Source organism: Pongo abelii, chromosome 4, assembly GCF_028885655.2.
Source record: "Pongo abelii isolate AG06213 chromosome 4, NHGRI_mPonAbe1-v2.0_pri, whole genome shotgun sequence".
NCBI lineage: Eukaryota > Metazoa > Chordata > Mammalia > Primates > Hominidae > Pongo > Pongo abelii.
Window position 1 is genome coordinate 98,815,308 of NC_071989.2, and position 27,759 is coordinate 98,843,066.

Below are 27,759 nucleotides of genomic sequence, written 5' to 3' on the forward strand. Positions count from 1 at the left end.
GTTGCTGTGGTTACCACTTCTTATGATTTTCTCTCTTCCTAGGCCACCATTTTCCTCTCCACATCTCTCTGAAGACACCGTCTTTTTGTCCCCTTCTCCCGGTTTCTTACTCCTACTTGTTCTTCATCCTCATTGTAACCTCCCTTCCTTCCACCCTTAGTTGTTCTCGAAAAATACAATCTGGAACCTCAGATTGGAGCTGTTAAGGATATTTTCACCAGCCCCCCTGATTTCCTCACTAGCTTGGCTTCCTCCTTAAGAAATTTTGCCAATCACCCAACCTACACAATAGGAGAAAAATTTTGCAATCCACCCATCTGACAAAGGGCTAATATCCAGAATCTACAAAGAACTTAAACAAATTTATAAGAAAAAAACAAACAACCCCATCAAAAAGGGGGCAAAGGATATGAACAGACATTTCTCAAAAGAAGACATTTATGTAGCCAACAGGCACATGAAAAAATACTCATCATCTCTGGTCATTAGAGAAATGCAAATCAAAATCACAATGAGATACCATCTCACGCCAGTTAGAATGGCGATCATTACAAGTCAATCCTAAGCCAAAAGAACAAAGCTGGAGGCATCACACTACCTGATTTCAAACTATACTACAAGGCTACAGTAACCAAAACAGCATGGTACTGGTACCAAAACAGAGATATAGATCAATGGAACAGAACAGAGCCATCAGAAATAACACCACATATCTACAACTATCTGATCTTTGACAAACCTGAGAAACACAAGAAATGGGGAAAGGATTCCCTATTTAATAAATGGTGCTGGGAAAACTGGCTAGCCATATGGAGAAAGCTGAAACTGGATCCCTTCCTTACACCTTATACAAAAATCAATTCAAGATGGATTAAAGACTTAAACGTTAGACCTAAAACCATCAAAACCCTAGAAGAAAACCTAGGCATTACCATTCAGGACATAGGCATGGGCAAGGACTTCATGTCTAAAACACCAAAAGCAATGGCAACAAAAGCCAAAATTGACAAATGGGATCTAATTAAACTAAAGAGCTTCTGCACAGCAAAAGAAACTACCATCAGAGTGAACAGGCAACCTACAAAATGGGAGAAAATTTTCGCAACCTACTCATCTGACAAAGGGCTAATATCCAGAATCTACAATGAACTCCAACAAATTTACAAGAAAAAAACAAACAACCCCATCAAAAAGTGGGCGAAGGACATGAACAGACACTTCTCAAAAGAAGACATTTATGCAGCCAAAAAACACATGAAAAAATGCTCACCATCACTGGCCATCAGAGAAATGCAAGTCAAAACCACAATGAGATACCATCTCACACCAGTTAGAATGGCAATCATTAAAAAGTCAGGAAACAACAGGTGCTGGAGAGGATGTGGAGAAACAGGAACACTTTTACACTGTTGGTGGGAATGTAAACTAGTTCAACCCTTGTGGAAGTCAGTGTGGCGATTCTTCAGGGATCTAGAACTAGAAATTCCATTTGACCCAGCCATCCCATTAGTGGGTATATACCCAAAGGACTATAAATCATGCTGCTATAAAGACACATGCACACGTATGTTTATTGCGGCATTATTCACAATAGCAAAGACTTGGAACCAAGCCAAATGTCCAACAATGATAGACTGGATTAAGAAAATGTGGCACATATACACCATGGAATACTATGCAGCCATAAAAAATGATGAGTTCATGTCCTTTGTAGGGACATGGATGAAATTGGAAATCATCATTCTCAGTAAACTATCGCAAGAACAAAAAACCAAACACCGCATATTCTCACTCATAGGTGGGAATTGAACAATGGGAACACATGAACACAGGAAGGGGAACATCACACTTCAGGGACTGTTGTGGGGTGGGGGGAGGGGGGAGGGATAGCATTGGGAGATATACCTAATGCTGGATGACGAGTTGGTGGGTGCAGCGCACCAGCATGGCACATGTATACATATGTAACTAACCTGCACATTGTGCACATGTACCATAAAACCTAAAGTATAATAATAATAAAAAAAAAGAAAAAAAAAAAAAGAATGGCGATCATTAAAAAGTCAGGAAACAACAGGCGCTGGAGAGGATGTGGAGAAATAGGAACGCTTTTACACTGCTGGTGTAAAGTGTAAATTAGTTCAACCATTGTGGAAGACAGTGTGGTGATTCCTCAAGGATCTAGAACTAGAAATACCATTTGACCCAGCCATCCCATTACTGGGGATATACCCAAAGGATTATAAATCATGCTACTATGAAGACACATGCAAACATATGTTTATTGTGGCACTATTCACAACAGCAAAGACTTGGAACCAACCCACATGTCCATCAATGATAGACTGGATTAAGAAAATGTGGCACATATACACCATGGAATACTATGCAGCCATAAAAAAGGATGAGTTCATATCCTTTGCAAGGACATGGATGAAGCTGGAAACCATCATTCTCAGCAAACTATCACAAGGACAGAAAAACAAACACCACATGTTCTCACTCATAGGTGGGAATTGAACAATGAGAACACTTGGACACAGGGTGGGGAACATCACACACCGGGGCCTGTCATGAAGTGGGGGGCTGCGGGAGGGATAGCATTAGGAGAAATACCTAATGTAAATGACAAGTTGATGGGTGCAGCAAACCAACATGGCACATGTATACCTGTGTAACAAACCTGCACGTTGTGCACATGTACCCTAGAACTTCAAGTACAGTTAAAAAGAAATATATATATATACACACACACATATATATAGAAAAAAAAGAAATTTTGCCAATCACCAACCCACTCTATGCCACACAGTTCTCTTTTATCAGCCAATTAGTGCTACTCTGTAATGGATACTTATTTATTATAAGTACTCTTAACTAAGCCATCTCTGCTTCTGAGACATCGTTTGGATTATTTTTAATTGATAAGTCTTAAGCGATCTTTGAAACAGATTCTACTGCCCTGAAGTCTGTGTTTTATACATTCTATCCTCACTGTCTAATCAAGACATGAAAACAACATGGTGTTATCTCACACAACTTTCCTTATGTTCTCTGATCATTTCTCTTTGCGGTCTCTCTTCTTTGCCATTTTTCGTTTCATCTTAGATGAGAAACTAAGTAGCTCATTCTCACCAAAGCCAGCTCTCCCAATTGTGCCTTTCATCTGTTTTTCCTACTCTTGGAACTTGTTTCATCGAATTTTCCACAACTGCCTCACATCTTAAATATTTCTCTCTCCTGTAGGTCTTTCTTGTCCATCTAGAAATATGTATCACTTTACGCTGCCTAGAAGAGCTTACTCATAATGCTGCTGCTTTATCAAATTACTGTCCTGCCTCTCTTCTTTCTTTTGCCAACAACTACTCTTGAAGAGTAGTTCATACAAGTTGCCTGTTCTCATAACCTTCTGTTCACTGTTAAGCCTTCAGAGTACCTTGCTTATTCTCTTTCATTCATCACTCATAACGTTGGACACCAAATCCACTGACCACTCTTCTCATCTGCGTATCCTTCAATTCTTCTGTAGAAATCAGTACTGATAACCAGCCTTCCTTGAAAAGTCCATCTTTCTTGGTTTTCACAACACCCTATTCTTTTTACAAGTATTTTCCTGCTAACTCCCAGGTCATAGCCCTTTCTTCTTATGCCTGAAAACTCTGAAGTATATGTATTTTCCAGGGATTGCCTTTGCATTTTTTATATCATAGTGATAATTTTCAAATCTATCAACTTGAGCCTAACTTCTCTCTCCACATATAAGCTCACATTTTCAAATGTCTTTTGGATACATTTGCTTGGGTTTCTCTCTGATCACTTGTCCTCAAGATGTACAGATATTGTCATCAACTTTGCTCCTCTGCCTTATCCTAATTGCTCTGATCCCTGTTATTCTTTCACTCCTTTCTTTTCTTCTTCCTCTTGATACTTTTTCTGGTTTTCCTAACCTAAAAGCTAGGGTAATTTCTTTCACTTCATAGTCATACTCTCAGATGAGTGGCTGTCAAAACTAAGTGATCATCAAAATTGCTTATGCTTTCAAAAATTATGGTTTGATGAGTCTCACTATAGACTTACTAAATTAGAATCTCTGGTGATGAAGTCCCACAGTCTGTATATTTTTAAGCTCTGTTACTCTTCTCTGATTTGAGGGTACTGCTAGAGATTCTGTCTCTACATTTCTGTGCCTACCCCTTTATTACATTACAGGGGCCACTCCTATGCCATTCTCCTACCTCAGGCCTTCATTACTGAGACCACAGCAATCCTTCCCTAACTGGTGTCCCTGCCTCTAGCATTCTCTCCACCAACTTATTTTCTTTCCTATGAGTTTAAGCTATGTGAATATGCCACACCTCTTCTCCGAAATTGAAAATGGCACTCCATTTTTCTGTAAAGTAATTATGTATTGTTTAACCTGGCCCTCAATATCCCTTCATGACCTAGTGCTACAAACATCTGGTTACTCACCTTCATGGGGACCTTTAACACCAGCCAAAAGCAACAACGTACACTAATTGATGCACTTGCTTTTTGCCTCTCTTTATGCTGCTCTCACTGCCTTTGCCTCAATATTTGCATGTTCAAATATGGCCCATCTTCATGGCCCAGCCAAAATTCCTTCTTCTTTCCCCAAAGTTCCCTGATAATCATCAATAGGAAGAACTTCTTGTTTTCCCTGAATTTTTATGTAACTTTTATAAATCTCTCTTATAATACTTATCTCCTACCTTTTCTTATAGGGCATATACAAATATATATGTAATATGCACAACTATATAATCTTTTTTTTGTTGTTTTTTGTTTTTTGAGATGGAGTCTCACTCTGTCGCCCAGGCTGGAGTACAGTGCACTCGACTTGATCTTGGCTCACTGCAACCTCCGCCTCCCAAGTTCAAGCGATTCTCCTGCCTCAGCCTCCCAAGTAGCTGGAACTGCAGGCATGCACCACCATGCCCGGCTATTTTTTTTTTCTTTTTTTTTTTATAGTAGAGATGGGGTTTCACCATGTTAACCAGGCTGGTCTTGCACTCCTGACCTGAGGTGATCCACCTGCCTCGGCCTCCCGAAGTGAATGTATATAATCATTGAGAGCAGATCCAGATGTAGTTCAACTTTTTATCTATCACATTTTATCTAATACATTTTGTTGCTAAAGAAATATATTTCTTGAATAACAAACAGCAGCCAAAGTTTATCTGGAACTGTTCGAAGTGTTCCACTTTTCAACCACTAAATCCTCACAATCCACAAAACCTTATTTGGGAGGCACTAATAGTATATTCAATTTACAGATGAGGAAATTGAGCCTCAGAGCAGTTAAGTAACTAATACAAGGTCACACAGCTAGTGAAGGCCCTCAAGTAGCCTGGTTCCAGAGTCCATGCTTGTAATCATTCTGCCTTTTTTTATGAATAGATTCCACCCAGTCATATTTTTTAACCTCAGTGCATTTTTTAACATTTAATTGGCTGAGGGCTCATATTCAAAAGAGATCTTTTTCTTTTAATTGAATTTGACAGAAGCAAGCTTTAAATTTTATCATACATAGCCTTCAAGAAGGCAAATAATGTGATTTACAATTAGGATTCATCAATTTCAAGGAAGAAGTAGAAATTTGCTTATAGGAAAGATTTAAACGTGTTGAATAGTTACATAAAGCTCTGTTGTACAATTTTATAAAGACTGTAAATCAGAATACTTACAAATTAATAAGTAATTGAAATAAACATTATTTGATTCTTATACTCATTTAATTATACAATCTCCAAGACATGTGATTTCCTTCTCCCCATCTTTTTCCCCCAATGCCAGAGTATTTGCAAATAAATACTTTAATCCATGGTTATATTAAAGCTGCTTTGCTACCATGAAAAAAAATTTTTTTTACAAACATCTTTCACAAACTTTGTAACTGGACAAACTCCACCAGGTAAAAAAATAAGTGGATGGAAACAAAACAAGAATGTAGCAGATCTGCCTAGCTTATTAAACATGAAATTGAATAGTGGAAATAGCTCCATTTGGGAAGCTTAGGAAGTATAGTGACCAAAAAACTGTATGGCTGCTCATTCATTAGTCTTAAACTATTAATGTCAAACTCATAGTACCCAGAGTTAAATAAGATTCTAATGCTCTTACTCTAAAAAGAAAAATGGAAGCATGTAGTTATGAGCCTGGGGCAAAAAGAAGCTATAATATCTACCATACATTTGCTAATAATATCAGACACACCTGTGAACCTGTTTAACCATTAACAATTTAAACTCTACATTTAAAAAAGAGAAAAAAATCCTAGAATTAAAATATCACAAAAATTAAGGTCTACATGTAATATTGACAAGCAAATACAGAAATAAAATTTGATAGTCTATCATTGGGCACAAATCACTTTGATCAAATTACTTTGATCACGAATATACAAGTATTAGACAGCCTCTTTCTCCCTAGAGTATATACATAGCATTCAATCTGGGACTTGCCTTTTTTTTCTGAACACAATTGTTTCCCTTTTTTTTCTCTGTAAGGGCTTAGTCCAATGTTGCTAGTAAGAATGAGCAATAAGATATTAGTTCACTCCCTTATGCATTAAAATTCCTGCCACACCTGTGGGTATTGTGCCATTGTTTAAATGGGTAATAATAATAAGCCTTTATATAACACAGATATCAAAGAGCTTTGTGGTCAGTCGTTGTTGTACATGCCTAAAAACAGCTCTGCGTGAGTTTTGTATCCATTTGCTTAATTAAAAATATAATTATTTAACAACAGAGAGTAAGTAATATACATACAGCTGTTGGGAAATACCATTATTTCTAAGACCAGACAATACTTTGATAATCTGATAGCTGTTGGGAAAAGAGATGCAGTTAATCACATTAATAGAGAGTCAAAGGATTTAACTCAAGTAGACCTTTTAGAATAGTGATATGGCAAGGGAAGTAAAAAAAAAATCAAATCAAATTTTAAATTTGTATTACAGTTTTGTGTGTGATGGTTAGAGAACCAAATTAAAGAAACAAAGGCAGCTTTGAAGTATGCTGGCATTTATCCGGATTGAGGGTCTACCAGAAAATAGTTCTGGGAACTGACATTTATGATAACTCGTTCAAATATTTTCTTGCACAATTAGGGTTATCTTTAGGGTTAATTTTCCTGAGACATCATGCCATGTTTGACTCAAGATTTCAGCATTGAATTTGAGCCTATTAACGCTTAATGAGTGCTAACTGATGTCTTATCAAACTATCTATAAAAGATAACTGGCTATTCATGGCCAAATACGTAGTCATCTAATGTCCAAAAATTATGAAACCATCTAGCCAGATTCAAAATACAGACATAGGCAAGTTTAAAGATGCATCGTACATTTTCATTGTATTACAAAAGTTAAGTGTGTTGGAAAATTGCTGTTAGCTGCCTGAGCATGCCTGTAGCTGAGTTTTGAGCTCCTTAATGGCTGAGAAACTGGTAATGTAGTTAGAAAACTAGGTTAAGCCAGTCTTCAGTCATTAGTTGGCTGACTTCATATTTGTTTTAGAACTCTAATCTTCTAAGAACTTGTTTTCATAATTCCACCTTATGAAACATTTATGAAATGTGTAGAAAATTACTACGATAGCTGTAAACCCAAATGATAATTCCCCTTCCCATAGTTTCAATAATTTTTTTCTTCACTAGAAGAAAACAGAGCACTTAACCTTTTCCTTAAGAATCACAGATCTATTTGATCCCCCTTCAGCAAAATATTTTCTGGCACTTTTGAAGTACATGGTTCAAACAGAATTACTCTAATAATAGTTTTTGCGAGGTCTGTGTGGGTATGTCTCATCTAACTTGGTTATTCTCCTTAGATTCAAGATTATAGCCTGCAAATTGAAAATTATATATAGCTTTTGCAAAGCAAGACCATAATTCTAGGCTTGTACCATTTTTTTTTTCAACCCCAATAAATCACATTCAAAGTAGACCTGACACTGGACTGTCTTTTAGCATCCAGGAGAGCCCTAAGTCAGCTGTTGACAAAGTACTGCGTTTTACATTCCCAGAAAACCTTGAGACTCCACTGAGAATTTACTCACATTCTCCTCTTTAACCCTGGAAAATATACTCTAGGCCAATACTGGTTCACTTCTCTGCCTGCAGATCCAGTATGTCACCTGCACAGATCTTTCGACATCATGCTTGTGTCCTTCACATATCAGTAAGGGTCAGGTGTAAATCCATGTCAGAAGGTAGTCGGTGGAACCTCCACTATGGTTATGTTTACTATTCCTACCTTTACCTCTAAAGTACAAGCTACTTAAATTACCTTCTAAAGCAAAAGTTTAAAAATTGTGGGTCACACAGTACATTGATGAGTCCCACTGCCAACATATTTTACATGGAATAGGATGGCATGGGAGAGAGTAGAGTGGATAGGATAGAATAGGATAGGATAGGATAGGATAGGATAGGATAGGGTAGGATAGGATAGGATAGGATAGGATAAAATAAGAATAGAATAGAATAGAATAGAATAGAATAGAATAGATCAGAAAGTGTGTCATACATTAACTTGGGTTTCATAAAAGTTTTCTTTCAAGATTGTGCAGTTCACATGTAAAATGCATTTCTCACTGTGGTTTGTGGTCAGAGTTTGAAAGTCAGTATTATAGAGTAAATTTGACTCCTCAATGGCCCTGGAATTGACATATGTCTATGGAAATCTTAGATAAGGTGGATTGTTTCTGGGAAGCATTCAATGCTTGCATCACACTTTTTCTCCCTCCCTCTCTTTTTCCCTCCCATTAAAAAACAATCCCATTGAAGTGTCTCTATGGGAATGTTACTCATAGGCAGCTTTGTTTACAAGCCACAAACTCAAATTTTTTATCAAGCCCCTGCAGCCCAAAAGCAATTCTCTCCCTGCTGTGACATCCACATTTCTCTCTGCACCTTCCCTGCTCTTTAAATAAAGAGTGAAGGAGATAGTGGGGGTACAATTTCTTGTCAATTTTACTTTTAACTGTAGCATGTCTTCTTAGCCAGTCCCATAGGCCTTTTTTTAATTCATTAAACTAGAATCAGAAATTGTCTTTTTTAATTCATTAAACTAGTGCTTGAGAATTATCTCAATGCTTTTGTGAGCTCACATTCTAGGAGAGTATTAAACAATAAACAAATATGTAAATTGTGTTAGGATTCTCCATAGAAACAGAACCAACAAGAGATCACCTGGAGATTGGAGACTGAAGAAGCTGGTGGTGTATTTCAAAAGCCTGAGAGGCAGAGGTGAATGGTGTAGATTTCAGTTTTAGTTTGAAGGCCTGAAAACCGGGAATGCTAACGGCAGAAGAAGGAATGTTCCAGCTCAAGCAGTCAAGCAGAAGAAAGGTGAAGCTAACCTTCCTCCACCTTTTTGGTTCTATTGAGGCCCTTAAGGTGTTGGGTGATGCCCACTTACATCAGGGAGGGCCATCTGCTTACCCAGTCCACTAATTCAAATGCAAATCTCTTTTGGAAATACTCTCACAGACACACTCAGAAATAATGTCTAATCAGATATCTGGGCTTCCTTTAGCCCAGTCAAGTTGACCCATAAAATTAACCATCATGTAAATCATATAGTAAGTTAGATGTCAGTAAGTGCTATGAAGAAACTAAGTCAGAAAAGAGAGAGTGGGAGGGAAAATAGAAGATGCTGAGAGGTCCTTTTTTTTTTTTTTTTGAGATAAAGTCTTGCTCTGTCGCCCAGGCTGGAGCGCAGTGGCGCAATCTCGGCTCACTGCAACCTCTGCCTCCCAGGTTCAAGCGATTTCCTGCCTCAGCCTTCCAAATAGCTGGGATTACAGGTGCCTGCCACCAGGCCGGCTAATTTTTGTATTTTTTAGCAGAGATGGGGTTTCACCATGTTGGCCAAGCTGGTCTCAAACTCCTGACCTCAGATGACCCACCCACCTCAGCCTCCTAAAGTGCTGGGATCACAGGTGTGAGCCACCACGCCCGGCCCAAGAGGTCCATTTTAAGTTGGTTAGTCAGGAAGTTTTTGGTGACAGTTTGAATGTGATAGAACTTCAGGTCTGCATGCTGAAAACAATCCTCCTCAAAGCCTAGGCTTGCACCTGATTACATCAGGATAAACAAAAGGGTTCTATAGCCAAACAAGTATGGGAGATTCTGGTATATATATAAAAAACTTAAACATGTTTCTTTACTATGTGATACTTTAGAACTTCAAATCTACAAAGGAAGAAATAGAGTGAGACAAGATGAGAAGCAGCAAGGTAATGGGAATGGAGGGAAACTTAGGGGTGGAGTAAGAAAAATAAAGTTGGAAAACTATAGAAGATGAGAGATGAAGTCAATTAAATAGGGCCATGGTAGCTCTTTGAAAAATACTACCCATATCAGAACAATACAAGCAACAATTGCAGGGTATCTATAGCCATGTGCTCTTTTCCTAAGGTGACTAAACTGATGGTGGTGAGAATTAGGATGATAGTAGCTGGTGCTTATTGAACATGTGCCTGATGGCCGGCCTTGTGCTGAGTGCTTTGTGTGCATGGTTTCCCTCTCTGGAGGGCAGATCCATACGCAGGTAGAGGCTGCCTCTGCCTTGGCTCATCTCTTTACTTCCAGCACTTAGCGCAGTAGGTGTTCAATAGGAACATGGAATTTGTCTTATCAGCATTAACTAATACTTACCAAATTGATGCATGAATTATTAAAATTTCTACAATTATCCTTTATTTTTTATCAGGACTTAACGGCACAGAGAAGTTAAGGAGTTTGGCTGAGGCCCACCCAACAGGCTCAAAAGTGGTAGAATTGGAAGCCAGATGCAGATCTGTCTATCCCTCGAGTTCATCCTCATTCAGAATATTGCCACAGAGCATTTATTTTCCTCCATGGATCATATCTTAAAGGACTAGTGTACCTTAGACCCACTGCTGCAAAGCAAATTAACTTTTCCCGGAAATGCATTCTCTTCATTCTTGTACTTTCAAAGTCCAGGGCTTCTCTAAAAAGAAATTCAAGCTTTCAGATGAAAAGAGCAGCAGTAAAAAGCAGGGTCATATCGACAAGTCACATCAACAATTCTTTTATTGAACAAACATTAAATGACTTACTTATGCCAGACCATGTGCTAGGCACTGGGAATACAAAGATAAATAATATAGACTGAGTTAGTGCATTTAATAACCTCTAATGAAAGAGATAGACACATAACAAGTAATGACAAAGAGCTACAGGCATGAAGAAATACAATGTGCTCAGGGTGCCTGGAAGACTAGAGAGCATTCACTGGGAAGCAGGCAGGGACTGGTGGTGAGGTTTATCTTTTATGATATGGGAGGCAGTTAAAGGATTTTTAGCCTTTAAATGGCACGATCATATATGAAAATACATATAAACATGAACTTTTATGTATACATATGTGTATATCACGTGTATACATACATAACTTTTTTTTTTTTGAGACAGAGTCTCACTCTGTCACCCAGGCTGGAGTGCAGTGGTATGATCTCTGCTCACTGCAACCTCAGCCTCCCAGGTTCAAGCAATTCTCCTGCCTCAGCCTTCTGAGTAGCTGGGATTACAGGCGTGCGCCGCCACACCCAGCTAATTTTTGTATTTTTAGTAGAGATAGGGTTTCGCCATGTTGGCCAGGATGATCTCAAGCTCCTGGCCTCCAGTGATCTGCCGTCAGCCTTCCAAAGTGCTGGGATTATAGGCATGAGCCACTGCACCCAGCCGTAATTTTTTAAAAGATGTTTCTCTGGGCCGGGCACAGTGTCGCACGCCTGTAAACCCAGCACTTTGGGAGGCTGAGGCGGGCAGATCACCTGAGGTCAGGAGTTTGAGACCAGCCTGGCCAACATGATAAAACCCCATCTCTACTAAAAACACAAAAATTAGCTGAGCGTGGTGGTGGGCACCTGTAATCCCAGCTACTCGGGAGACTGAGGCAGGAGAAATGCTTGAACCCGGGAGGCAGATGTTGCAGTGAGCAAAGATCAGGCCACTGCACTCCAGCCTAGGCAACAGAGTGAGAGTCCATCTATATATATATATATATATATATATATATATATATATATATATAAAAGATGTTTCTCTGGCCATAATAGGAGTAGGAGGGATGAATTGGAACAGACAGCTCTACCTACGAAGCTGTCAAAATAGGCTCACTAAAAGAGATGAAGTCCTCAGGAAAGACAATGTTCTAGGAAGGATCGTAGAGGACAAATTTCAGAGCAACTTAGAAGATAAAATAGACAAAATATGTTGACTAATTTGATGCAGCGTATGAAGGAAAATGGGGCATCAGGGTAAATCGGTGCGAATGGTGATACCAGTACTCAGGAGGAGGAAAAAGTGTGATGAGAAGAGGGATACTAAATTCAGCTGTGGAGGAACTCTGTTTGAAGTGGTTTGGGGATCTCTAGGCCTGGAGCTTAAGACAAGTGAAGATGCAGATTCAGAAAGAGTTGGCCCTAATGTGCTTGGAGGAAGGTAACATTGGAGATTATGAATTTAGGAAGGATATCTTAATAAAATGAAGAACCTGGCATATAATAAGTGTTGATACAGTCTAGCCTGCTGCAACAAATATTTGCAACTGTATCTGGAGACAGAGGCCAAAGGACCTAGAGTGAGTTTCTCATTATCTGAATGGGTTTTCAAGAGCTCTTTTGGAAGTGAGTTGGAGAACTGCTGAAAAGAAAAGGAAATTCTAAAATTAGATCTGCGTGTAGAACTAATGACCAAGGGTTAGGAATGCCAGCTACCCAAATGAGGTGGAGGGTGTTTCTTTGAAAAATTTGCAAACCCAGTATTTTTTTTTTTTTTTACACGGGGTCTCACTCTGTCACCCAGGCTGGAGTGCAGTGGCACAGTCAGCTCACTGAAACCTCCACCTCCCAGGCTCAAGAGAGCCTCCTACCTCAGCCTCCTGAGTAGCTGAGACTACAGGCATGCGCTTCCACACTTGGCTAATTTTTGTAGTTTTTGTAAAGACAGGGTTTTGCCATGTTGCCCAGGCTGACCCCAATCTTTAACTTTGTTGTTCACTCTCCCATGCCTAGTATCCTCATGATGATTTTGGCAGTTCTGTGAAATATGTGCCTTATTGCCTTCCTGTATGACCCTCAGTTTATTTGCTGAGAACAGTGGTGGCTGACTGCTGCGGAACTGGTGTTAATCCTTGTCAGGAAACCTCAAGGACACCAATATTTTCTCACCAAGAAAATATTCAGATCATGGAAACATCCTTGTCTCTAAGTATCTCTGAATTTCAGAAAAAAGACCTATGTTTTAGAAATAAAGCTCTTTGATACCCTTTTGTTTCAATTTATCTTTCTAATTTAAAAATAATGTGTGCCTACTGTTGGAAATAGATCCATTTAATATCTTTCTATTTAATTTTTTTTTTTTTTTGAAATAGAGTTTCACTCTTGTTGCCCAGGCTGGAATGCAATGGTGCAATCTTGGCTAACTACAACCTCCACCTCCCAGGTTTGTGTGATGCTCCTGCCTCAGCCTCCCGAGTAGCCACCATGCCTGGCTAATTTTTGTATTTTTAATAGAGGTAGGATTTCACCACATTGACCAGGCTCGTCTGAAACTCCTGACCTCAGGTGATCCCCCCGCCTCGGCCTCCCAAAGTGCTGGAATTACAGGCATGAGCCACTGCGCTTGGCCAATATCTTAAATCCACATTTTTTCACAGTTGTGTTCCATGTTTTACATTGATGGGTTTGTTTTAGTAGCACATTCCAAATTGTTAGAATCAGAAGGTCAGTGAGGTAAAATTAAAACAAGTACTTTGGAAGATTGTAAACATAGAATAAATTTCAGCTTCATGTAAATGGAGTGTGATTTCCATAATAAAACCATTATTGTTGTCACTGGTGCATAGCAATAAAGCCAAGGCTGCAGTTACAAAGAAAACAGATAATACAACACCATACTTTCTTTAAAAATGGCAGTTAAATTCAAGGAAATAATATTTTTCACTAAAAATAAAGAGATGTGATGTAATCTCAGTGGAATCTACTAACTCCCATGAGTAGACTTTCTTAATGATAGTAGCACTGATTGACATATCTACTTGCTGGTTTGTTGTTTGTTGTTGTTGTTTGTTTTGTTTTCTTTGCCTTTCCAGAAGTAATTTCTTTCACTAAAACCTTTTCAAACTATTTTGGTGTTCACATTCGTGACTCCTTGTTAATTTAAGTATGTAAATTAAGTACTGTGATGATTTGATTTTTTTTTTCTCCCTGCAGTGGAACTTCATCTGGACACAGCCTGAGTTACTTGGCATAGTCTTTTTTCTTTTTTCTTAATTGTAGTAAAATATACATAACAAAATTTAGCATCTTAAACCATTTTTTAAGTGTACTCTTCAGTGTCACATAAGTACACTGACAATGTTGTGCAGCTGTCACCACTATCCATGTTTCCAGAACTTTTTCATCACTCCAAACAGAAACTCTATATCCATTAAACAATAACTCACTATTCTGCACTCCTCCCAGCCCCTGGTAACTTCTGTTCTACTTTCTGCCTCTGAATTTGCCTATTCTAGCCACCTCATGTAAATGGAATTGTTATTTGTCCTTTCATGTCTGGCTTGTTTCACATAACATTTTCAAGGGTCATCCATGGTATAGCATACATTATAATTTTATTCCTTTTTAAGCTTCAGTATCTCAGTCTGTTTAGGCTGTTACAGAATACCCTAAACCGGGTAGCTTACAAACAGCAAAAATGTATTTCTTACAGTTCTGGAGGCAGAGAAGTCCAAGATCAAGGTGCCAGCAGATTCAGTGTCTGGCAAGGGCCCAGATTTCTGGTCCATAGATGAGGCCTTCTTGGTGTGTCCTCACATGGTGGAAAGGGCAGGACAGCAGCCTGGGGCCTCTTTTATAGGTGCACTGATCCCATTCATGAGGGCTCTCACAACCTAATCACCTCCAAGCAGTCCAACCTTCTAATTTTATCATTGGTGATTAGGTTTCAACATATAAAGTTTGGGGGGACACAAACATTCAGAACATGGCACTGAGTGATATCACATTATATGCAAATAGTATATTTTATATATCTATTCATCTGTTGATGGACATTTGGGTTGTTTCCACCTTTTGGCTATTGTGATACTGCCATGAATATTGGTGTGCAAATATCCATTTGAGTACCTGTGCCTTCACTTTTTTTGAATATATACCTACAAGTGGAATTGTTGGATCGTATGGTAACTCTGTGTTTAACATCTTGAGGTTCTACCAAAGTGTTTTCCACAGCAGTTGTGCCATTTTACATCTCTATCAGTCATGCACAAGGGTTCCAATTGCTAAATATCCTCACCAACACTTACTATTTCTTGGTTTTTTGATAATAATCATCCTAGTGGGTATGAAGTGGTATGACTGTGGTTTTGATCTTCGTTTCCCTAATGACTAGTGATCCTGAGCATCTTTTCATGTGATTATTGGCCATTTGTATATCTTCTCAAAAGAAATGTCCTTTGTCCATGTTTCAAATGGATTGAATGGGTATTTTGTTGTTAAGTTGTAGGAGTCCTTTATTCTATATAGCACAGTCTTATATAGATACTCATTTCTTGGGTGCAACACCGTGTTTTTAGGGCCTCCTTTTATTGAGAACATTGAAATGATTCTGTTTTATCTTCACTAATTCACTCCTAAACACAAGTTGTTTCCAATATTACCAATTACAAATGCTTTCTTTGGTAAATATTGAATTATAGACAGCAGAGAAGTTATTAGTAGTTCATCAAATGCGAAATGACAGCCTAGGAAGTATAAAACCAAAGTGATTTTCAATTGAATGGAGCACTGTTTTTCAATTTGCCAAATGGAATTTATAGTCACTGTTTAACAACAACATGCCCCCCAACCAAATTTCATCACCATCACCCCCTCCCAATACCTCTTTCCTTTTGACTTAGGCCCTAAAGAGGGTTAAAGGTGCCTCCTCAGAGGTAGATTAACCATAAAGCTAATGTAGCTTAAGTTTCAGGTCCTTTTACCAGCCTTGGCCCCTTCCAAGATCCTGCACCTAATTATGATTTTGTAATTTTTGTTTTTTAAAGAAGCCTCCCTAATATAAGCTTCGGGCCCACAAAATCCGGATGTGCCTCTGGATATGTTTCTTCTATCTGAAATCATCATCCTAATCATTGTTGTACTTCTGGAAGGCAAGCCTGGGATCTATTAAGTATGCTGAGTTATTTATGACTAGCTTTTTCCTTATGGAGTTTCTAGTCTGGAGTGCCAAACTACTATACTTTTCTGCAGAATTCCAGGAAAATATAAGCCATGGACATTCTCATGAGCCCCAGTGTGCTCCCTTAGCTTCTCCACTAAGCTCTGTCAGCACACACCACTTGCTTTGCTCTAAGCACTTAGATGAACATGCAGGCCAACCTTGAAAATTGGTTCCTAGTTGTTCATACAGAATGTGCATGTCCCTTTGTACTCCGCCCAGAGCCATAAATAGAATTTTGTTCTTACACAGTGGAAGAAAAGAATGCAGTTGCCAGACTTGATACCTAATCTTTGAAAATTTTATGAGCACAGCTTAGGGGTTTTCTAAATATTAGGGTATCTTGTCAGAAGTAAAAATGAGCCTTCTGGCCCTTTATCAAATTATATTATTTCATTAAATAAAAATGAATTTTTCTAAAAATTAAATAAATCTTAATATATATTTTCTTGTCTTGCTGCAAAGCATTAGTGACAAAGAAATTATTCATCTATGTAAATCTTCTTGTATTAGCCTTACTTTCCCTGTACAGTTATAATAATTTTGACAATTTGTATATATTGTGATGAAGGGTATATATCAGCATGGTCCCTTCTAAAGCGTTAATTCTCTCAAAAAAAAAAAAAAAGTGTTCAGGTTCCCTCTTTCTCCTCACCACTTCCCGTCTCCCTCTTTGCCTCCTCTCCTTGTACTTTCTTTTTCCTCCCTTTCCCGAACAATTCCATCTACAGCCACCAGTTAGTACAGAGCAAGGTGTGCATCTGCAGGGAGGGGCCCAAGCCTCGGTGTCAGAAGCCAATCATTGTGAGGAAGGAATCCATGTGAGGGGTGCAGTGCTGCCCAGCAGGAATTGTGGGACGCTGAGTGAGTTTGGGAGGCCACCTGAGCGACGGAATGGATAACAGCAATAGGAAGTTGGTTACATGCAGGGGAGTGGATCGAATCAGTAGATATATTAAGAATAATAAGCAATAGCGGGGTGCGGTGGCTCATGCCTATAATCCCAGCATTTCGAGAGGCCGAGGTGGGCAGATCGCCTGAGTCCAGGAGTTCAAGAATAATGAGAAGTAGATCTCTTACCAACACAGAAGAGTTACAAATATGGAAAGGGAGAAAACTGGAATTAACCCTGTGATGTTGGGTTGGAATTAGAAGCATTGAAATGAACTAATGAATTTCATTATATAGAGATAGATAGAGTAAAACAGATCTAAATGTGTTTGTGTGTGCATATGCATGTGTATCCTCTATCTACTGAGAGAACTTAGGAGCAGCAACAGCAGTGACCATACTTAGCCCCAGATCACAGTTTCTAAATACCATTCTCCCCTAAAAGAAACCAGGACTGGGGCAGAGAACATTTGAAACATCTTGGGCCAAAAAGCAAACAACTGCTAGTAGAATGATGAGGATATAACCAAAGGCACGGAAACCATTTTGAAAGGGCTCCCGCTAGGGACAACTTGGCATCTAAATAAACAATGATAGTGGCCGGGTACCATGGCTTATACCAGTAATCCCAGCACTTTGGGAGGCCAAGGCATGTGGATCGCTTGAGCCCGGAAGTTCAAGACCAGCCAGGGCAACATGGCGAAACCCCATCTATACAAAAAGTACAAAAATTAGGTGGGTGTGGTGGCATGTGCTTGTAGTTTCAGCTACTTGGGAGGCTGAGAGGTGGCAGGATGGCTTGAGCCCAGGAGGTCAAGCCTGCAGTGAGCTGTGACAACACCACCGCACTCCAGTCTGGGAAATGGAGAAAGACTTTGTATGACCCTATGTGAAAGAAAAGGAGAGGAAAAAGAAAAGAGAAAGAAAACAAAAAAGGAAAGAAGGAAGCAGGGAGGGAGGAAGGAAGGACGGAAGGAAGGAAGGAAGGGAAAAAGAAAGAATAATGGATAATATGCTAAATAAGCAGGAATATATTAGTCTACATTAGAAGATAAATAAGTGGATAAATCAAACATTTGATAAGGAAAAAGATATTTACATAGTTTCAAAGAAATGCCACATATAAAACTTCTTAATTACACAGGGGAAAATGCTAACTTTACAGTGAAGAATTTGTGCAGCCACCATCTTAATCAAGTAACCAAAATGAACATCTTCAGTAATGGGACAAATTGAGTTCTTGCACCACCTTATAGAATGCTGTAAGATGAACTCAGCATCCCTTCTGTGATTTCTAACAGCTTATAATCTAAATCTAATCATGAGAAAAATCAAATAAACTCAAATTTAAGGACACTGCAAGAAAAACTGGCTGGTAATCATCAAAAGTATCAGGGTTACAAAAGTCAAGGACACACAGAAGACCCATTTGGGATTAAGAATCTACAGAGACATGTCAACTATACAAGACTGGATCTCTGGATCTCCCTGCTAAAAAGGAAATTACTGATATAATAAAATGGAATCTGAGAATGATAGTACTATATCAGTGTTAATTTCCTGATTTGATGGCATCATGTTTATGTAGGAAAATATCTTTGTAGAAAATACACATTATTCAGAGGGTAATGGGGGATCAGATTGACAATTTTCAATTGATTCAGGAAAAAGAAAAACCTTCTCATTGTACTCTACTTGCACCTCTTTTGTATGTTTGAGATTGTTTCCAAATAAAATTAAATTTGAAAATTGCTAAAGTTGTAAGCAACTGTTTAAATTTCCATAGTGGACGAGGATTTTAGGTGTTAATTGATGGTAGTGGGTAAAGAAGGGCTTTGAAGTCTGTCATGAAAGTTGTCAGTGGTGTGGTCTACCCTGATGTCTTTCAACAGCTTGAAAATGTGTTTATTTGTGGCTGCAAAGATCCGATTCACTTTCTAAATCTTATATAACTTGTCATTTAAATATTAAGATCACCTCTATATGGTTATTATTCTAAAACTCAGATAGCAAAGAAAACTCAAAATAGACAAGTGGAAAGGGTAATAAAGTCCCTTGGCCCTGAGAAAATCTATTCTGAAAACGTCTGAAACAAACTGCATTAGAACATGTGTAGAATAAGCTTAGTTGATCATTATGAATCAGTCACTTCATCTTTGCTCTTAAACTTACCAATAAATTTTGGTGTCTTCTCAGTCAGAAAAAGGATGTGAGTACAGGTTTTTCCAACATGTGTGCGCACGCACACACACACACGCACACAATGTTATATAATTTCTGTTCTTAAGTGCCTGGTTGGAATGTGCTCATTTCGGGAGCACACTACTGCCTGCCATTTTCTGGTGGAACACTCTTTTAAGGAGGTTTCTACAAATCCATTGTTGCTTTGTGGTACTTTCTGAACAGTCCAGCAGGTGGTAGCCTAGGAGAGGAACAGTTCTCATCCTCCCCCATCCATCCCTGGGCCTACCAGCAGCCCCATTTGCAAAACAGAATGTGGACTCAGCAATGTGCCTTCTCTCCTCTTGGCATAAGAATGGGATTTCCAAGGTTGTTCTCTCAAAATGGGCACTTAGAATACCACAGAAAGAAGCCAAAAATAACTTTGTGTATACATGTGACTGTGCAGTATTCTGAAACTCAAAAATTCTTTTTTTTTTATTTCTAGAAATTCCACTGATTTTATATCTCTTTGCTCTGATTTCTGTGACATGGCTTTGGGGAGGACTACACATGGCCTACAGACACTTCTGGATGTTGGTTCTCTTTGTCATTTTCAACAGTCTGCAGGTAAGCCTTACAATTTGGTTAGTGACAACATACATTTATCTTAATGAACACAAGGCATAGAATTTCAATATTAAAGAGTCAAGCATCCACACACAGGTGAATTTGTGTACACCATAACATCATATAGAGTTGTAAAATAAAATGATAGGATCCTAAATCTTTAACATTTGAAATATGACTGGGATTCTAACTTGCTCATTATACAGTTAGGGAAGACAAAATATTTATTCTCCTTCATTTTGAACATCGAAGTAACTACACAAACATATTTCTTTTTCAGTAGGATTGATGTTTATCAACTTTGCAAATGGCAGCCATGTAAGATCAATGCACATATTTGGATTGTGGCTGGGTCTAGAAATTAGATCAATTGAGGAGTGAAATAGTGATGTTCAAGCAGTCCCCTCTTAAGTGTGATACTTAGTGAAATGAGAGTGTTTGGTTCACTAAAACATGACTGACATCCCCTAAGTCCAGCAGTGCCCAGCTTAAATTAGTTTTATAAGCATGCTTGGATAACTAGAAATTATATAACTGCAGCAAAAATGAAAGCTGAGATTTTTAGTACTTTTGTTAAATGGAAAAATGTTGCACCCTGATACTAACAAATGGAACAAATGAACACATTTTCCTTGTTTTCCAAAGTGAAAAGATCTGTCCTAGACTAAAAGAATTTCTTAAATTTATTAAATTATCTCTAAATAGTCCTTCTTTTGGCTACCATCTTGCAAGGATGTGTGGCAAACACACAGACATATACACACTTTCAGAATTGTAGCATACAATTGAAATGTGACTCCAATCATTTTTTAGGTTTGCACCTGAGCAGACAAACTCTTTAGTTAGATCATAGCTTACATGATGGTGCCTAATCAAGGATATTATCAACTTAGGAAGGGGAAAATACAAAATAACTGAAAGTTTAGAACCAAGTTGGTACAAGTTTCTATATAGACAACTGTCTGTGGTTATAGTTACAGGTGAGCACTTACTATTGCCAGGTGGTAAAGAAGACAGCCCAGCCTCTCTGGGATCTGATGATTCAAAGAGTAAACAGTTAGCTCTAAGAATCTAGTACGGCAGGTGCCATGTAAACAGAGCATTTTGAGAGTGAATAGGGGCCTATTGACCATCAGGGCAGAGCCATCAGGGCAGAGGCTCAGTCTTGGTCTCCTTTGGATCCCTAGGGCCTAGTGGAACTAAGAACAAGGTCCAGACCGACAGCCTGCAGGTGTGTTTTGCTTGGCAGACACACAATGTTATACAAAAGATTGTTTTAGATTTTCAAATATTTGCTGCAAACTTTTAAAATTGAGAATTTTCACATTAAAAACCTGAATTGCTGGCTTTTTTTGAAGGCAGTATTTGCATGGCAGCAATTTCCAAGCCCTGAGCAGACCTGATATACTTCATTCATTTTACTTGCCCCTGAGATTATGACACATTAATGCTTATTAAATAATAAATGAGTTTATGGTTAGAGATGGGAATTTCAGGCAGAGAAAACTGTTAGCCAAGGCTGCAAGAAGGGAAAATGAGTAATCTCGCCTAGATTAAGCAACGTGTTGAGAAGGAAAAAGAAAGGTCTTGCAATTAGAAAAGAAGTTGTGGGAGAGGAGACAGAAAGCGTAGATTGGTTTAAACGCCAGCTTTCCATGCTCGGGATGCTGAACTTCATTCAGTCTTTAAGCAAGGGGAAGCCATCAAAGTTGTGCTTTTTCTTTGTTTTGTCCTAATTTTTTAAATTTTGTCAATTTTTTTTTCATTTTGAATGGGATGACATATTTGTACTGGAAGGATAACTGGAAATGTTTAGGAGAGGATATTGAAAAAAAGAGCAGCTCTAAGTAGGTAGGTTATTGTCATGTTTCAGACTGTAGATGTTCTGGCAGGATGCCTGGGAATAAAAAGTAGGTGACAGGTTTGACAGTTGTTACAGAGATAAACACTTTTCATTTTATTGTTTAATTGACACGTAATAATTGTATACTTACGGGTACATAGTGACGTATTGATACATATAACAGGTAGTGATCAGATTAAAAGAATTAGCATATCTATCATCTCAAACATTCATCATTACTTTGTGTTGGGAATATTCAATATCCTCCTTCTAGCACTTTGAAACTATAAAATATTGTTAACTATAGTCATCCTGTAGTGCTATAGAAACAAGAACTTATTTCTTCTATCTAGCTGTAATTTTATATCTTTTAACAAATCTCTCCCTATCCCCTCTTTCCCCCTACCCTTCCCAGTTTCTAGTACCCTCTGTTCTACTTTTTACTTCTATGAGATCAACATTTTTTAACTTCCACACATGAGTGAGAACATGCAATGTCTAACTTTCTGTTCTTGGGTTATTTCACTTACCATAATGTCCTCCAGTTCCATCTATGTTGCTGTAAGTGATATTGGGTTGATGCAAAAATAATTGTGATTTTTGTCATTAAAAGTAATGGCAAAAACTGCAGTTACATTTGCACCAACCTTTTCTTTTCTTTCTTTCTTTTTTTTTTTTTTTTTTTTTGAGACAGAGTCTCTGTCACCCAGGCTGGAATGCAGTGGCGCGAACTCAGCTCACTGCAACCTCCCCCTCAGGCTCAAGCGATCCTCCCACCTCAGCCTCCCAAGTAGCTGGGACTACAGGCACATGCCACCATGCCTGGCTAATTTTGTTTGTTTGTTTGTTTGTTTGTTTGTTTTGTAGAGACAGGGTTTCGCCATGTTTCCCAGGCTGCTCGTGAACTCCTGAACTCAAGCAATCCACTCACCTTGGCCTCCCAAAGTGCTGGGATTATAGGCGTGAGCCACCGCACCCGGCCATCATTCTTTTTTATGGCTGAATACTATTCCATTGTGTGTATTTACCATTTTCCTTGTCCATTCATTGGTTGTTGGACACCTAGGTTGATTCCACATCTTGGCTATTGCAAATAGCGCGGCAACAAACATGGGTGTGCAGATGTCTCTTCAATACACTGATTTTCTTTCCTTGGGATAAATGCTCAGTAGTGGGATGGCTGGATCATATGTAGTTCTATTGGCAATTTTTTTTAGGAACCTTCATACTGTTCTCCACAGTCGTTGTACTAGTTTATATTCCCACCAGCAGTGTAGAAGAGTTCTGTTTTCTCCGCATCATCACTAGCATTTATTTTTTGTCTTTTTGATGATAGTCATCCTAACTGGGGTGACATGATAATTCACTGTGGTTTTGTTTTGCATTTCCCTGATGATTAGTGATGCTGAGCATTTGTTCATATATTTGTTGGCCATTTGTATAACTGTTCAGATCATTTACCTATTTTATTCAGATTGCTTTTGCTGTTGAAAGGTTTGAGTTCCTTGTATGTTCTGCATATTATCTGTCAGATGAATAGTTTACAGATATTTTCTCTCATCTTCTAGGTTGTGTTTTTTACTTTGTTAATTGTTTCCTGCTGTGCAGAGGCTTTTTAGTTTGACATAATCCCATTTGTTTATAAAATAAGCATTTTATAAATGCTTCAGAACATTGGTCTAGGGAAAGATTTTATAAATAAGAATCTTTAGATTCTTATAATTTTATAAATAGATTCTTATTATATTTATAAACCTTTTGTTTATATTTATAGCCTGTAAAACCTTTTATTTATATTTAATATCCTTTTATATTTACAAACCTTTTATAAATAAGAATCTATTTATAAAATTATAAAGTGAAGCATTTCACCTTGTTTTCTTCCAGTAATTTTATAGTTTTGGGTCTTAATTTAGGTCTTTGATCCATTTTGAGTTGTTTTTTGTATAAGGTGAGAGTTGGGGGGTCTACATTTTTTCTTTTGCATGTGGACATCCAGGTTTCCTAGCGACCTTTACTGAAGAGACTTTCCTTTCCCCAATTAATGTTCTAGCTGCCTTCTGTCAAAAATCAGTTGGCTGTAGATAATGTGGATTAATTTTGTGCTTCTCTATTCTGTTCCATTGGTCCACATGTCTTTGTTTATGCCAATACTATGCTGTTTTGGTTACTATAGCTTTGTAGTATATTTTGAATTCTGATAGTACAATGCCTTCAGCTTTGTTGTTTTGCTTAGGATTGCTTTAGTTATTTGAGGTCTTTTGTGATTCCACACAAATTTTAAGATTTTATTTTATATTTCTATTTCTGAGAAGAATGTCATTGGTATTTTGATAGGAATTACATCAACTCTGTAGATTGCTTTAGCTAGTATGGTTGTTTTAACAATATTAATTCTTCTGACCCATGAGGAGCATGAGATAAATATTAATGAAATTCGGTTAACCAATTAAATATAGGAAGGTAAAGTGTGAGAGAGAAACATCACTTAGAAATTCCTTATGTGAATGAATGGCTGGGCACTGACATCTTTAGTCCAAATGGAGACCACATAAAGAGCAAGGTCTAGGGAATAAGCAGTGAAGTTGGTGAGATTTAGAAGACATTGCTAAATACTGTATACTAATGTTTTAGCAACTGGGTACAGAGATAGGGCTAATGAAAGAAATTGTTAATAAGTGATCAGAGAGCTAGAGAACCTGGATAGGGTTTGCAGTTGTGGGTAGAAAAGAAAGCTCAAGAGGACGCAATTCCTAACTCTGGCTAATGTAGCAGAGAAGTTAAATAGGATGAGAACGGAGGAGCAATGCGGTCTACAGCTGTGGTTCCCAAACCGTTATGTGCAGCAGAATTCCATGGGGAGCTTGTTAAAACACAGATGATAGGCCCCACACCCAGAGTTTCTGATACAGTAGGTCTGGGTGGAATCTGATCATTTGCATTTCTAATAAGTTTCCAGGTGGTACTGATTCGGCTGGCCTGGGAACTACAGTTTGAGAAAAAGAAGTGAAATAGAGACTGCAAAGAGAGAAAGAAATAGCTTAGGAAGGGAGGTTGGTTGGTTCAAAGGAGATTTTTTGGTTTTGTTTTCTCGTGACAAGAACCAACAAAGGAGAAATTGACATCTGGAGGAAAGATTTGTTGTCATGGCAAGATCATGGATGAGGCAGGAAGAACAGAAGAGATAGAGGGCTTCTCTGAGGGAGGAGTAGGAATGTTTTGTTTTGTTTTTGTTTTTGTTTTTCTCTGAGGCTGGGGAAAGAAAAAATGATTGGTGAACGTGAAAAACTACTCTGGAGCTGAAAGTATGGAATGTTGGCATTTGCATGTAATGACCTCTGTTTTCTCTTAAAGGCAAGAGGCAAGGTCATTTGTTGAGAGGAATGGGTTCAAAGCATGAGATAAAAATTTTAAAAAGGTATGGAGCAGTTTCTAGACAGAACAGAAATAACTTAAACGAAAGATCATCAAGAAATGGATTGCTTAGAGAGAAATCAGTGGAATTCAATGGAGATTAGACAACTTAAATCTGTAATTGAGCCAGTCAGCAGTAATTAAATAAATGTAAGCCTTAGGATTACAATGGTAGCCTGGGTAACCTATCAAACCACATACGCAGGAAAAGTTTATTGAGCTCTTACGGAGGTTTGTAAAGAAAGGAGGACTGTGGAACATAATAGTGTATGTCACTGGTACATATAAGAAAAAATTTTGGTCTCTTTCTTTGAAGAACTTATTAGAAGCTAAGAATAAGTAAAAACTAAAAATATTTTAAACTCATGTTTAATGAGCTTAATTCAATCCAGGTGACATTACTGAAGCAGCAATGATTATTTGTACTACTGTTGGTTGTTACCTGGCGCACTGGCACATTCCTGGTACCAGGTGCTCAGTGAATCAGTCGTAAAAGTAATGCCTATTAAGAAACACTTGGAAAATATCCTTTCTCTAGAGTTTATTTTGGTTCATTTAACTTATAAATCGCTTGAGGTATTCAGTTTAGGCATTTCCATGGAATATGGCTACATAGTATTAATAGTAAGATTTTTTAAGTATGTTCCATAAACACTTGTTTGTTTTTTTACCCCCCAAATGGCTTTCATATTTCTCTACTGACTTTTGTCAACACTTGTGACCATAAAAGCATATTATGTATCTTATACTTGCTTACTACATTTTGCTAAGAGGAGATTACTGACTTACTTTTTATCTAGATTATTATGATGTCATAGGTGCTCTAAAACTGATTAAAAGAGATGGTATTTGTACAGTATTCTGATCTTTTTAAGTTTTTTAAGAAATATTTTTCAACACACATTCTAGAATCTGAGATCTCAGGATCTCTAGCCACCTCTGTCCTCTTTCTCTACAGTCTTTTTTTTTTCCTTTGAGACAGGGTCTCGCTGTTTCTCCCAAGCTGGAGGGCAATGATGTGATCATAGCTCATTGCAGCCTTGAACTCCTGGCCTCAAGCAGTCCTCCTGCCTCATCCCCACAAGTAGCTGAACTACAGGCACACACCACCATGCCTGGCTATTTTTTTATTTTTATTTTTTTGTAGAGACAGGGTTTCACTATGTTGCCTGGACTGGTCTTGAACTCCTGGCCTCGAGTAATCCTCCCACCTCAGCCTCCCAAAGTGCTGGAATTATAGGCATGAGCCACTATGTCTAGCCTAATTTTTTGATATTTAGTGTCTGATGCACTTTAAGTAAGAAAATCTTGATCACTTAAAATATCATCTAAAATATTTACCTAAAATTTATCACTTCCTAAAATTTCAAAAGTGAACTACCAAACTTACAATACATTTGCACATTTAGGAAAATGTATGTGAAGTATTTTGCAAAGCATTATGGATACAAATGCAAATGTAAGGTTTAAAAATCATCGTTCTAAACGTTTACTGTTAATTTTTGTTGTTGAATACTCTTTTTTAAACTATAAGGACTTCTTCTCGCCCAAGAACTGAACTTTTACTCAAATTCTTACTGGTCTATCCTTATTATTTACATTTTCTTGATAGTTTAAAAAATTAAACTGTTGGATATCAAGAGTGAGCAGAACATAGAGAATGAAGGTGAAAATGCCCTTTCAGTTTATTCAATCAGAATTGGTTCCTAATTCCAGTAGCTACTATATAACATGTGAGCATGATCATGATAATTGTGTTTTTGCCACTTCCCCATGATGTGAGGTTAACAAATCCTGATTTTCATTGTGCTTTATTTTATGTCAAAAGAGGGACTCTGACTTCAAAAGAGAAGAAAAGTACTTTTATACTTACATGCCTACTGAGCCCAGATTCCAAAGGCCTTGGGGTTCTATGTTTCCTTAACGCTGAATGGGCTTTCCAAGTGCATTGATCATGGTGGCTGCCACGGTGCAAGACTCACCTCCTGCCAGCTTTCCAGCCCCAGCAGGAAAGAGCTTATTCCTAGATAAGAAAATCCTATGGAAGACCGGATGGTACCATCCTGGGTCACATACCATGCAGGAACCAATCACAGGGTAACAGATACTCTGGCCAGGCCTGGGTCATGAACAGAATCCAGTAATGGAAAGAGTCAAGTTGGTTTCATAAAAAACCACATGGAATGGAATTCTTGCCAGAAGAAAGGATTCTCTGACCAACAGAAGGGGGCAACAGTGCTTGGCAGGCCAAAGTAACAGATGTCCACTATACTTACTTTCTAAATTTGCTTGTTCATTGATAGAAGTTTGGACAAGGCCAACGACAGCTTCTGTCACAAAACTAGGAAACTTTATCAGTGTGATATCAGTTTATTAGAATAGTACTTGTGATCTATCATATAACCAAATGTCTCTATATTGTCCACAAGAAATTCATAAGAAACTGTTTAATATTTTTTATTTTCCCGTTCCATTAATCCAATAACCTCTATTTTTAAAAAACTGAGTTGAGTTTGTCATTTCTAAGGGGATTCATGCTAATACTT

General features: G+C 38.1%; 1 protein-coding gene and 1 long non-coding RNA gene across 10 annotated transcripts in view; both read left to right on the top strand.

Moving 5' to 3' along the window:
• The window catches only part of ADGRV1 (adhesion G protein-coupled receptor V1), a 583,931-nt gene that overhangs the window by 499,082 nt on the left and 57,090 nt on the right, over positions 1-27,759 (top strand). For all 9 annotated transcript variants that reach the window (XM_054555740.2, XM_054555742.2, XM_054555736.2 and 6 more), the window contains one exon: positions 19,835-19,956. In XM_054555740.2, coding sequence (XP_054411715.1) covers positions 19,835-19,956 — 122 coding nt within the window. The remainder of the gene's footprint in view (positions 1-19,834; positions 19,957-27,759) is intronic.
• On the top strand, positions 9,169-11,167 carry LOC129059463 (uncharacterized). Its single transcript, XR_008525370.2, has 3 exons — positions 9,169-9,375; positions 10,212-10,265; positions 10,742-11,167. It is a non-coding gene; the product is annotated as an uncharacterized LOC129059463 (long non-coding RNA).